General features: G+C 42.5%; 1 protein-coding gene across 1 annotated transcript in view; it reads left to right on the forward strand.

Moving 5' to 3' along the window:
- Positions 1-8,240, forward strand: part of LOC137641398 (uncharacterized) — a 58,398-nt gene extending 50,158 nt beyond the window's left edge. The window contains exon 9 of the mRNA XM_068373920.1: positions 3,758-8,240. Coding sequence (XP_068230021.1) covers positions 3,758-3,982 — 225 coding nt within the window. The 3' untranslated portion in view covers positions 3,983-8,240. The remainder of the gene's footprint in view (positions 1-3,757) is intronic.
- Positions 8,241-14,516: the final 6,276 nt, after the last annotated feature.

The raw sequence follows: 14,516 nt of genomic DNA on the forward strand, positions 1-14,516 counted from the left end.
TGAAGTTGCTCAGAGAGGGGTACAAGATCCCGTTTGTACGAAAACCCCCTCTAGCAACGTCTCCCATCGATCTCTCTCCCAGGTACAGAGAGGAAGACAAGAGACGAGCATTGAAACAGGAGGTGTCTCTCTTACTAGAAAAGGGAGCGGTAGTCAAAGTCCTGGACCATCAAACCCCGGGCTTCTACAACCGTCTCTTCTTAGTGGCAAAGAAGACAGGAGGGTGGAGGCCGGTGCTAGACGTCAGTGCGCTGAATGTCTTTGTCACAAAGCAGACGTTCGCCATGGAGACCACAAAGTCCGTTCTAGCAGCGGTAAGAAGGGAAGACTGGATGGTCTCTTTAGACCTAAGGGACGCATACTTTCACGTCCCCATCCACCCAGACTCCCAACCTTTTCTGAGATTCGTTTACGAAAAGGTTGTCTACCAGTTTCAAGCCCTGTGCTTTGGCCTAAGCACAGCTCCTCTTGTGTTTACAAGGCTGATGAGGAATGTAGCCAAATTCCTTCATTTAGCGGACATCAGAGCCTCCCTCTATTTGGACGACTGGCTTCTAAGAGCTTCTTCCAGTCGTCGCTGTCTGAAGGATCTAAAGTGGACTCTAGATCTGACCAAGGAATTGGGTCTCCTGGTCAATATGGAAAAGTCTCAAGTGGTCCCATCCCAAACTATTGTGTATTTAGGGATGGAGATTCACAGTCTAGCTTTTCGGGCTTTTCCGTCGGCCCCCAGAACAAGTCAAGCCCAGTTATGCATCCAGAACATACTGAAGAAGGAACGATGTTCAGTCAGGCAGTGGATGAGTCTGATAGGGACACTATCATCCCTGGAACAGTTCGTATCGTTAGGAAGACTACACCTCCGTCCTCTTCAATATCACCTAGCTGTTTACTGGAAAAAGGACAAGACGCTAGAAGCGGTCTCGATCCCCATTTCCGAGAAGATGAAGTCTTCCCTGACTTGGTGGAAGGACAGTATCAGCCTCAGAGAGGGTCTGCCCCTGGCTGTTCAGACTCCCAACCACGTTCTCTTCTCGGACGCATCGGACACTGGCTGGGGCGCGACATTAGACGGTCGGGAATGCTCGGGAACTTGGAACTCGAGTCAAAGGACAATGCATATCAACTGCAAGGAGCTACTGGCAGTTCATCTGGCCTTGAAAAGCTTCAAGTCTCTCCTTCAAGGCAAAGTGGTGGAGGTGAACTCGGACAACACCACGGCTTTGGCGTACATCTCCAAGCAAGGAGGGACCCACTCTATGACGTTGTACGAGATCGCAAGGGACCTCCTCACCTGGTCAAAAGATCTAAACATTTCACTAGTAACGAGGTTCATCCAAGGCAACTTGAATGTCATGGCAGATTGCCTCAGTCGGAAGGGACAAATCATTCCAACAGAATGGACCCTACACAAGGATGTGTGCAAGAGACTTTGGGCCACATGGGGCCAGCCTACCATAGATCTCTTCGCAACCTCGATGACCAAGAGGCTCCCAATATATTGCTCACCAATCCCGGACCCAGCAGCAGTTCATATAGATGCCTTTCTCCTAGATTGGTCACATCTAGACCTATATGCATTCCCCCCGTTCAAGATTGTCAACAAGGTACTGCAGAAGTTCGCCTCTCACGAAGGGACAAGGTTGACGTTAGTTGCTCCCCTCTGGCCCGCGAGAGAATGGTTCACCGAGGTACTTCGATGGCTAGTGGACGTTCCCAGAACTCTTCCTCTAAGGGTGGACCTTCTACGTCAGCCACACGTAAAGAAGGTACACCAAGGCCTCCACGCTCTTCGTCTGACTGCCTTCAGACTATCGAAAGACTCTCGAGAGCTAGAGGCTTTTCGAAGGAGGCAGCCAGGGCGATTGCTAGAGCAAGGAGGACATCCACCCTTAGAGTCTACCAATCGAAGTGGGAAGTCTTCCGAAACTGGTGCAAGTCAGTATCTGTATCCTCGACCAGTACCTCTGTAACTCAAATAGCTGACTTCCTTTTATACCTGAGGAAAGAACGATCTCTTTCAGCTCCCACTATCAAGGGTTACAGAAGCATGTTGGCATCAGTCTTCCGTCACAGAGGCTTAGATCTTTCCAACAACAAAGATCTACAGGACCTCCTTAAGTCTTTTGAGACCACGAAGGAGCGTCGTTTGGCTACACCTGGTTGGAATTTAGACGTGGTACTAAGATTCCTCATGTCAGAAAGGTTCGAGCCGCTACAATCAGCCTCCTTTAAAGATCTCACTTTAAAGACTCTTTTCCTGGTTTGCTTAGCCACAGCTAAAAGAGTCAGTGAGATTCACGCCTTCAGCAGGAACATCGGATTTTCATCTGAAACGGCTACATGTTCTTTACAACTTGGTTTTCTAGCCAAAAACGAGCTACCCTCTCGTCCTTGGCCGAAATCGTTCGATATTCCAAGCCTATCGAATATGGTTGGAAATGAACTAGAAAGAGTTTTATGCCCTGTGAGAGCTCTTAAGTTCTATTTAAGAAGAACTAAACCTTTACGAGGACAGTCAGAAGCTTTATGGTGTTCAGTTAAGAAACCATCTTTGCCTATGTCAAAGAATGCTTTATCCTATTTTATCAGACTGTTAATACGAGAAGCTCATTCCCATCTGAGTGAGGAAGACCAAGCTTTGCTGAAGGTAAGGACACATGAAGTTAGAGTTGTCGCAACTTCAGTGGCCTTTAAACAAAATAGATCTCTGCGAAGTATAATGGACGCAACCTATTGGAGAAGCAAGTCAGTGTTCGCGTCTTTTTATCTTAAAGATGTCCAGTCTCTTTACGAGAACTGCTACACCCTGGGACCATTCGTAGCAGCGAGTGCAGTAGTGGGTGAGGGCTCAACCACTACAATCCCCTAATTCCATAACCTTTTTAATCTTTCTCTTGAAATGTTTTTATTGTTGTTTTTGGGTTGTCCGGAAGGCTAAGAAGCCTTTCGCATCCTGGTTGATTTGGCGGGTGGTCAAATTCTTTTCTTGAGAAGCGCCTAGATTAGAGGTTTTGATGAGGTCCTGTGGTATGGGTTGCAACCCTTCATACTTCAGATCCTAGGGGTCGCTCAGCATCCTAAGAGGATCGCGAGGCTCCGTAAGGAAGATGTACTTAAAAAGGCAGAGTAATTGTTCAAGTCGACTTCCTTACCAGGTACTTATTTATTTTATTTTTGTTATTTTGATAACTTCTAAAATGAAATAAAAAATCCTTAGCTCATAATAATGTAAACATTTATTGCTGGTCTCTACCCACCCCCCTGGGTGTGAATCAGCTATTATAATCACCGGCTAAGTTAAATATTGAAAAATGTTATTTTGATAATAAAATAAATTTTTGAATATACTTACCCGGTGATTATATATTAAAGGACCCTCCCTTCCTCCCCAATAGAGACGCAGTGGACCGAGGAGAAAATTGAGTTCTTTGTTTACAATGAGTACTGAGTACCTGCACGACAGATGGCGCTGTTGAAGTACACCCCCTACCTGCATAGCGATCGCTGGCGGATTTTTTCCGTAGAGTTTTCTGTCGAGCAGCAGAGCTGCAGCTTATATAATCACCGGGTAAGTATATTCAAAAATTTATTTTATTATCAAAATAAAATTTTTCAGATGTCTAATGGGAGCTGTTATGTAACAGTTCTGTAGTTGCAGTACAATATTATCACTTTGCAGTTCAGTACAGATGAATCAATAATTTATCCTTCAGCTACTAGAGGAAAGTCTGATCTTATTTTGGTTTCATTTCAGGAACAGTCAATATCTCTTGAAGGTGTTTTAGAAAACCAACAGGTCCATGAAATTATCCAGCAAGAAGATGGAACAATAACAGAAGTGTATTACTACCAGCCAATAGAACAGTATGATCAGTATGTAGAAGGGGAAACGATAGAGACCGAACCTTATCACAACACTACTATCATCGTTCCACAGGACATAAAAGTTGAACCTCCAACTATCGAGCATTATAAATAACACCTTTTTTATCGTTCGAATGATAATAGTTTAGATTGGTGTCTACTTGTGTATCCTCAGTTGTTGATTATTGGAGGCTTATTCCATAAGGTGATTATTGGAGGCTTATTCCATAAGGTTGTAAAGGATTACAAACACCTTTTGTAAGTACTGTATATTGTAAAGCATAGGTTATACCCCATATTTTTGTACATTTTTCAAGTTTGATTCTATCATCTGACTTTGGGTTAATTTATTTAAAATCTCACTAATTCAGACCTCTGATATTAGAATTCCAGGTAATTTGTGAATAATATGAATTTTGAAAACATCTAGTTAATAACGAAATAGGAAAAAAAAGAAAAATGATTGGAATAGAGTACAGTTTATACAAAAATGGGTTAAAATTTATTGAAAAGTCTGTATTGAAAGGCATGTAAAAATATTACAGATAATAAAACAATAAAGATGGAGGGTGTTCAAAATTGATAGGATAACGACATAACTCGGACATTGTTGCACTGAAAAATATATGCACTATCCTGTTTAATATAGAAATATGAGTACAATTAAAGATTTATTTCCAATAAGTTGAAGGCATTTAGGAAAGAATATGGTATTTGAAATATTAAAAACCATACAAATATTTAAATTTATCACAATTTCTTCCATTACACATAACCTCACCTCCACAGTGAAAACATCTCATAACATCCAGGCCAAGAGAAAGTGGTCGTAATTTGAACGTAAATATGCTTGTGCAGGATTTTAGTCACATGTTAAAATCATTTCATTCTTTGAGATCCCAGATTATTTTTAAGTCAAAGTACATCTGTTTGTAACTTTTTCAATCTCAGCATTATGTTCCCTTTGTTTTCTGGCCATAGGTCTTGACATTTTCATAAATTTTCTTGTTTCCGCTACAAATTAGCACGGGCCTTATTGACCATATGTTTAGCTATCTTTTTCTATTTTATTCAGGCTGTAGCTCCTCTGCTTTTTTAACATGTTAAAGACAGAATTGCTATTTTGGGAAGATGGCACCATCTGGCCCCAGAAAAAAGGTAAGACCCAACTAAGTTTACGGTTCAGAATTGCGTCTAGTTTTGAAACTCTACACTATGTCTTTTCTTTAGAATTTTCATTTATACATAATGGTATTTAATAGGGTCATGTGTATGATTTTTAGTAGTTGGTGAAAGGCTTTAACATGTTTAGTTCTGAGAAATTACAAAACAAGGTGGAGTGTCTCAATTCAGCACAATTATCTAGCATGCTCATGCTGAAGTGTTTTGACGTACAGATTTCATCAGTTTTGAAGTATCGCAAAGTAAATGGCAGTAGATAGACAGTTGGACCCATATATTGTATTTCTAATTCTAGTTTGAAGTTACAAAATTCATTAAAATTAAGTTTTTTATACATGGATTCTGGTTCTTCATCTGCACAGTAAATCTGTTAAAATCTTCATGTTTGCTTACCTATAAGGATTGTAGATAAAGGCAATTTAGGGAGTCATAGTACCTTAGCTCACTTTGGGGTATTGCTTAGTGTATGTTGTGTGACAGTAAATCAAACAAAGGTTCTTTGCAGGTCCCTTCAGCCCAGAGCTATATTTCATTCTAACCATCATTTTTCATCCTTACCCTGTTTGCTTTTCTTACCTAGCTTTCAACTTCTTTAACTTCACCTTGGTTCAATTTTCCAACTGTATTTAATAAATATACAACTATTTTATAATAAAAAGTGGCTTAGTGTGGCTATTGTCATCTATTTTATGTTACTGTACTTTAACCACACAATATCGAGCTTTAGGACACTTTCTTTGTCTTGGAAGTCACACCATATTTGTTTGACAGACATTTTCTCAACATTTACAGTGCTTCAGATATGAAATACATTACTAGCATCTATCTACCATGGCACCTCCCCCAATTTTGGGAGGTAAACAACATCAAAAAGGAAATAAAACCGTATTTTTCTCACTTCCTCTTTGCCTTTTTCCTGAGGAGGGACTCGGCCAAGTTTGGTTGGTACTGTTACAGTGCCACAGCTCATCCTCCCCCTTTTTCCACCACAAATGAAGCTTCATGTGCTTATCCCCTGCTGCCTCTATCTCAGCGGTCATCAAGATGACCCGAGGTAGCAGCAGGGCCTATTGGAACTGCATCACAATCTCTTGCCATTCATTCCTATTTCTAGCATGTTCTTTTCCCTCATATTTATCCTCCTGTTACCTAGGTCTTTCTTCACTTCATCCATCCACTCAAACCTTGGTCTTCCTCTTGCACTTCTCCCATCAACTCTTGCATCCATCACCATCTTCAGCAGACAACCATTTTCCATCCACTCTAAATGGCCAAACCAACTTAATATATTCATATCCATGTAAGCTGCTAATTAATTTCTCACACTAATTCTCACCCTCACTACTTCATTCATAACTATCCAATCAAGATACACCATTCATACTCCTCAGACACTTCATCTCCAACATATTCAATTTCTGTCTGTCACTTTTGGTCCCCACAAATCTGATCCATACATCACAGTTGGTATTGTCACATTTCTTATACAGAACTCTCTTAATATTCATCCCTAACCTTTTACCACTTCCCTTCACTGCTCCCAACAATTTACATCTTTCATTCACTCTCTGACGTACTGTACATGTGCTTCCACTCCACCATGTGGTGCAACAACAAAACTCAAGTACTCAAACTGAACTATTCAAACTGGCACCACCCTCCATTCTTGTACATCTTATAAACTAATGCTTACTCACATTAACTTGAAAGTAGCCACTGAACATTTGCAGTGCAGTAGTTATCCCCTTGAGCAAAGAAGAATTGTTTGGTAATCTTGGTGGTCAGAGGAGAATATGTAAAGAAAAGGCCAGACTATTTGGTTTATGTGTAGAGAAACTGTAACAAGAGAGAAGTATCCAATGTAAATTAGTACTGTCTGGGCAGTCAAAGGACCCAATAACACTAGCAGTAGTATTTCAATTGATGGCTGGTGCCTTGACCAACCTACTACCTAAAATTGAGATAATTTTCCTGAATTTGTGATTGTATTAAGAATAATATTAATTACTCTTATTGAGTAAACTTGTACATTATAGACAAAAGCTTGTATGAATTGTATTGAAAGGATTGACTGTAAAGTTGCAGTATTCAAGTTAATAAGGTCACAGATAAGATGCCAAAAAGGGTTTTATTCTCAGAGCCAATATTAGGCTAGATCTATGAATTAGTATTTTGGGAGTAGACCCCCTTTTAACCAATTTTATTGAAAGTAATTGCTGCCATAGTGGCATTAATTTTATAATGAACTTTTTCTATTGTTCTGGTTATCTCTTTCTCTTCATTACTACAATCCGCCAGTAAATGGGAAAGGACATATTTCATGAGGAAGGTGATGGATACCATATCATTCACAATGCTTCTTTAATATGTCAGTACAAATTACTTTCAATTCTCAGCTAGATGAGTAGGTATTTGGTCTTGAAAGCATATTCAATTTGTTTGTGCCCAATTATCTATGGGAGTAGTGGCACTAAAATAGTTTCTTTTTCTTTGCATGACTACAACAGTGTTACTTAGGGTCGTTAGGGATTAATTCTCTTTCGTTGTTATCGGTCGTCAGGGATTAATTCTCTTTCGTTGTTACACAAGTCCTGCCATTTCTGCATCATAGTTATAACTTTTTTCTAATTTTACACATTTTGAAATTCATATTTAGCCACAAATAACCATCAGAAAGGAAATACCTATGTACAGTATGTCTTTAATGATTATTATTAATAATCAATTCTACTTGATCATGCATCAGGCTAGTCTAATGGGTTAGTTATTAAATATTAAAATGTTATGATAATATAACCACTGGCGTTCGGGTTAATATATCCTACACATTTTAATTTTTCGAAATGGCATGCCATTTTGTCCGGAATAGTGAGATTACTCTAATTTTTTTGCTCAACTTTTTATAATTTGTAAATAAACAATCCTATTAGCATGTTAGTGAAAATTCTTACTAGTATAAGAACAGTAATACTTTTATTTCTCTTAGGCTATTATGTGAATATGATATACATTATGTATATAGTAAGTCAAGATCTGTATAGGGTTTAAGTCATGTTGTTATGAGTATGAGTACAGTACAGCAGTGTATTTTATGGGAAATCTATGTATAATATATTATTTACTGTCTTTATTCTCTTGTAATTTCCTCAACTCTCAAGTAAGTACTTATATTAAATTTGTATTTATTTAGAGACTGGAAGCTATTTTCCCTTTCAATATGAACATTTTTCGTTTGTGAATATCGATTTCTATCTCCCCACTAAAGGTATGATTACGTTTATGGCATATGAAGGCAGTGAGGATTACTTGGTAAACAATAAACAAACACACTTGCATAGTATTTCTTTTCATTGGACGAGGTGAAGATGCTAAATATGTTCGTCTAGATAAACAAGTCAACTTAGATTCATAAAATGCAAGTTTGTGTTGCAAAGCACCTGAGGCTGAAATTTTACACTAAGATACTCTAAAATATGTTCATAAATGCACTCAGTTTTGTAATCTTCAAGGTCACTGTGGGAAAGTCAAGTGATCCTGACAGGTTATGATACAGATTTTAGATCAGGACTACGCTGTTACTGAAGTTTGCTGTATACAAGGTCAGTAGCCTTATTTTCCTTAATTAAATGAAATAAAGATTTATCAATCAAGTTATTAATATTGGCTATGATTAAAAGTATTATACTTATTTGCATTCATAAGAATGTAACACTTATTGGTTCTTGGATACATGTTTAGTATGTCTAATAGTTTCTTTTTTTATTTACATACAGTAATGTAATTAGGTCCATTATCACTCAATTTATCCTCCTAACATTTTCTCTAGTTAAACTATTGATGATTCCAAAGCGTACCAGTGATGGATTTTCTGTCAAGAGCACATTCTGGTGTTCTTAAAGTGCAAATCCTATTGGGTATCTACTTAAAGTCCTTTTTTTTAATTAAATTTGATTTATTCTTATGAGGATACAAACTTCTTAGTCATTTATATATATATGGGTAGTCTAGTCTTGTTTTCTCTACGACCAGACAATCAAAGAAAAAGGATTTGATTGCATCATACTACAGTTGTTAAGGAACCACAGTGCATGGTGGAACAGGGTGCCTTCTCATAACGCTCTTTGTTACACTCCTGTTGGGAAGTTAAGAGGACTTATCATCACTTCCTCTCTACTATTAGACATTTGCATTCAGCCTTGCATACTCTTATTGTGCTTGTGTGTCAATTATTCACAGTCACTTGCGTTTCTATCATTATCTGCGAGTGAAGAGTGAGTGCATTATAGCTAGCAAGCTGAATGTTATGCATTCAGGCCCAGGCTGTGATGGACGGTTGATCCGCACCGTTTGTCCTTCTTGCTGCGGTAAGAGATGTTCAGTGGAATAACCATGTGAATACATTAGGAAGTGGCTGTCCTCCCAGTGGGAGAGATATCGTTTTCGTTACAAGAAACGAACTAAGAGAGATTGTTCTCCATCTTCTGCCAGCAAAGGCAGGAAATGAGTTATCCCCCAACCAGGTTCTTTTGTGTCAGGAGCCCACTGAGGCTCCAATCACGGACGGCGACGGCCATGACTACTTTGTTAATGTTTTATCCCCCAGTGTTGATAATATACAGTAAGAACTGGAGCCAGTACTTGCATTCCCAGAGCATGATTCAATCTCGGTACCCTCAGTCCATGATTATCCTGTTATGAATAGACCTCCAAGGTTAGGATGCCAGTAAACTCCAAATCAATCAATCACCTTCGAGTGTGCTGAGAGAAGAACCTTACATGTCTGATTATCCAGAGATCTTTCTGCTATTGGGAGTATCTCCAATCCGAGCATTGAAAGTTTCTCTGTGTTCCTGATCGCAGAAACTTAGAATTGGGCCTGCCATTTCCCCTCGTATTGAAGCAGCCTTGTTGAAAGATCCTTATTACCAGTATCCAGCACTCCAGCTCATATTGACGAGCAAGGTATTGATCTCTCTAGAGTTCCCAGGATACACTCAAGGAAACGTCATTTCTTTATTACGAGGGTGGTTGAACAGTTTCCGCTGTGTCCGTACCCCAAGACTTGGCAACTCTAAGCTGTTCTAAACAATTATCTTCATGTCCTTCTAAGCCTAATAGTGTGAAGACAGAATCTTCTTTAATTCCCTATATTTTGTCTTCACGATTGAGCCAGGGCGAACATTCAGCTTAGTCTGTACGCGTTGCTGTTCCTACATGTGATGAAGTCAGTCAACAAGCCACCATCCCTGTGAGTGAGGTAACTCCTTCGCAGGTTGGTCAGGCCAACAAGTCCAGACATATTTTTCACGTGTTGTAAGAGTCCTCTTTGCAAGACGCTGGATAACCTCCACGCATGAGGACGTAGGGACTCTACAACTTTAAGATAGATCTTTACATGTGGTTGTCTGAGTAGATTGTGACGTAGAGGGAGTTCTCTCAGGACTTCTGTTAGCAGCTGAAGAAGGTCCGTGAACCATTCAACGTGATGGATAAAGGTTATTGTTAAGTTAGTGGATGATCTTGCTTGGTTGAGCACTCTTCTGCACCTTGCCACAGAGCCTGAGGATCCGGCACCGGGGAGCAGTTCAGCGGGAGCTTAATGTTCAGTGATGTTGCAAAAAGGTCCACCGTCAGGAAACCCCACAAAGGTAGGACTTTGCTGGATTTTAGACGATTCAAAGACCACTCTGAGCCTATCCAAGTCGCTCTGCTCAGGTTGTGTGCGAGCACATTCCTTTTGCCTGGAATGAAGCGAGCTGCCCATCTTAGTATCTCCACTGCTAGATGGCAAATGTGCTTAAAAAACGTACTGACTTGCTTGTTTACATAAGCCACCACCATAGAAGTAACCTGCCAGGAACTGATGAAACTGTTGTGGGGCCTAAAAGGCTGCCCTCATTTCCAGGTCTATGTGGTGAGATCTTTCAGACACGGACCAGAGCTCGGAGGCCGTGTGATGCAGCAGATGAGCATCAAGGGGGTGGGGAGAGATCTACCCTTCTGCGAAGGTTGTTGTCTGTCACCCGTCATATCAGGTCCGCCTTCCCCTTGGGTCCCATGGAAACCAACAAGTCCAGTGGGTTCTGGTGCTGGACCCAATTGGATTAAAAGTGCCACTGGAGAAATCATATTTGGAGCCGACCGTTGTGCAACGGATGCTCCAGGAAGGACAGGTAACCTATGAGACTTGAACACTGCTGGGGTGGAGGAGAGATTGTAAGAAGATACTCTCTACCTTCCATATCCTTTAGTCTCTGTTGCTTTACGGGAAGTTTCCCCCAAATCTGGTGTTTCATGATCATCCCACTGTATACCAGTCTCTATGATGGTTGCAGAGAGGATTTCTCGAGATTTACCACAATCCCAGATCGTAACTAAACTCGAAGAGTCTGTTAGGATCAGCCAGTCGTCCGGGTATCTCAATACATGAATACCAATCCTGTGGGCCCAGGTCAATACCATGGCCTTGAAATTTACCACAATCCCCTGATTGTGACAAAACTCTTGAGGAGTCTGTCAGTGTTGGAGAAGGGTCATCACCGAGACTGCTAGGATCAGCCAGTTGTCAAGGTATCTTAATAGACAAATGCTGATCCTGTGGTCCAGGTAAATAACAGGGGAAAGACCCTTGTGAAAACCTGAGGTGCTGTCAACAGGCCAGATCATAGCACCTTGAACTGGTCTGGTATCATCGGTTGTTTACAATGATCCTCAAATACTTCCTTGATGACGGATGGACTGGGATCTGGAAGTATGCATTTCCTTTAGGCCCAGCATGCACATAAAGTCCTCTGATCTTATTGCCTGTCTGACCGCATCTGCCGTCTCTCCATCCTGAACGGATTCTGTTGCACAAACTTGTTAAGGGTGGAGTGGTTGATGACAGGGCTCCAGATGCCTTTACAAGAAAGAGTTGACTGTAAAAGCCTGGGGACCCTCTAGGACCTCTTAGAGAGTGCCCATCTCCAACATGGTCTGGACTTCAGCTCTGAGGGCTAGTTCCTTCATGGATTCCTTCGCATAGAAACTCAACGGAATCGACTGTAGAGTCAAGGGAGGGAAAGATTGCAAGAATGGGATGCGATAACCTCACTGTATCACGGAGACTGTCAAAGCTTTAGCCCTGTGCTGCAACTACCTCTGCCACCGGCGTTGCAGGCATCCTCCCACCGGTGGACAGATGGGAGGATTGCCCTCCCTAGCAGCAGCCTTAACTGCTACCTGTTCCTCCTTTCCTAGTTCTGTATGCCTTGGATTGATTTCTAGCGGGAAAAGGTTCCTTGGACGATGGTATGGGAGCAGCCACACTTCTGCCGCTACCCTGAGAGAGTGGAGGTTTCTTGGCTGGAGGATCTGCTGCTTACAACATCGAGTACCCTGAGAGAGTGGAGGTGTCTTGGCTGGAGGAGCTGCTGCTTACAACCTCGATGTCATGGCTCTTTGGAGGAGAGAGTCTTGACTAGTCTTCCACCAACGTTCCACTGCACTTTCGACATTCTCGATGTTGAAGAGGGAAGGTCCTTCCATGGCCAAGGTTTGCAGCCTCGTTACCGAGAAACTCTACAGTTCTCGTCCCAGACAAAAGAAAAGTCGCCATGGACCCCATTCATAGATTGAGCCACGAAGTAGCCTGCATGGCATACTTTGCGACGCTCTCAATGTTTAGGGCGACGCTTGCTGAAGAGAGACTGAGAAGCCTGATAGTCTGTGAAACAAGACGCTTTTCATCAGACTTTATCGCCGGGTCCAGTGGTAAAGATACCTTCTCTGCTGGATGGAACGAAGGGACTACGTATTTCCAACATGGGCAAGCCCCTTTTTCTGGCACCTTGGTGGGTTTCTGTGTGCCATACAAATGGTCCAAAACAGTCTCTTAACCCTCTAAGAAGCTGCTGCAGGGTTGTCCAGTCCATTAATCGCCCTTATGCAGGTGCCAGGACCTGCCAGAACATGTGGTCGGTCTCCTCCTGTCTCGGTGCTAAGTATCTAGGAGTAGCTGCCCTTGGGAGAATGTTGTCTTGTTCGATGTCGTGATGGGTATCCTCCACACACAAGCTCGTCATTGTCATCTTGATGTCACGTAGAATCCCTTGATGTTGCGGGGAACTCTCTAGCTGTCATAGTCGCTGCCAAGGCTGAAGAATTCTGAACTCTACTAAACTGGAGCTGCCCCTTGATGACTGGATTTTTGCGACAGTCTTGGAGTCTCTCCTTTCCCTCCGTGGTGGCAGGAACTCCGCAGGCAGAGACTGTCTCGTGTTTTTCTGTCTGGGTGGACCAGACATACCATTGGGAGAAGCGTGAGAAGGCCGATCTACTTCTGTTGTTGGAGTGGGCTGGTTGGGTGTGGTGACCTCAATCGGTGACAAACGGAACCCCTGGTGATACGGGGTCAAGGGTGTTGTGCTGAAGTGGTGTCTGTTGTTTCTGTCGTCTCCTTTTCTTTGTTGGCATCATAGGCGTCTGTTCTAGGCCAGAGAAGTCTTGCTGTACCCTCCTGGATCAGTGATAACCCCATCAGAGCCTGTCGTTCTTGTGGAGGAGCCGGGATGGAACTCCTGCACATCCGGTTGGAAGGTGCAGAGGTGAAGTTTGAGGAGCCAAAGATACCTCCTAACAGGATCCGGGGAGTACTGGCTGAGGTTGCAGCTATCTGGTCTCTATCTGTTGGAGCCTAGTGCTGGTAACCACCTTCACCAACTCGTTGATCCAGGCCATATCCCTGTTGAACGCAAGAATGGATGTCTGGGCCCCATGCAGGGGTTCATGAACTGGAGTCTGTCGGCGAGGTATTCGTGTCTGTCTGCCTGCAGGGGTGTGTGTTTCTGCTTACCTGGTTGTATGCTGACTGGCATACTGTCATGTCCCATCTTGAGGAACGACTTGGAGATCGTGGGTGGACAGATGACAACATTGAAGCTCTCTGCCTGCTTATTCTGGCGGATAGGAAGTCGCGGGGAGGAAATATATCTAAGGGAATAGTGGGCTGCTGTGTGGTTGTGATTGCAAGCTGAAGGACTGTCATGCGTTGAGGAGTTGTCACGAGCTGTGCTCTCTAGTCGTAGCAGGGAATGTTGGATGATGGGTTGTTCTAATTCCTCCCCTGTCAGCATAGCGAGCTGGTGGTAGCGTGCACTGGTCGATGTTGGCGAGAAACCTCTGGTGTCACTGTGTCACTCATCAGGACTCCCCCAGGAGGGTTATGAGTGCTCCTGTGAGAATCCAAAGCTGGAACTGGGCAAGTCGAAGGGGAAGGCCGAGTCGAATCACCTGGGCTAGACTAACATGTAGGGCGAGCGAAGCTCATGATCGCTGGATGCGTTGAACTTGCCTGCGAGGTATCGCAGCTGAACCCAGCCTACAAGCTACCCGCGTGGCGTAGACCACTCCAGGGAGGACCGAACCTGCGAACGGGATAGATGTCCACAGAGAGTAGCAGGAATAAGCCTCAGACTTTACAACCCCGT

Source organism: Palaemon carinicauda, chromosome 5 (assembly GCF_036898095.1).
Source record: "Palaemon carinicauda isolate YSFRI2023 chromosome 5, ASM3689809v2, whole genome shotgun sequence".
Taxonomy (NCBI): domain Eukaryota; kingdom Metazoa; phylum Arthropoda; class Malacostraca; order Decapoda; family Palaemonidae; genus Palaemon; species Palaemon carinicauda.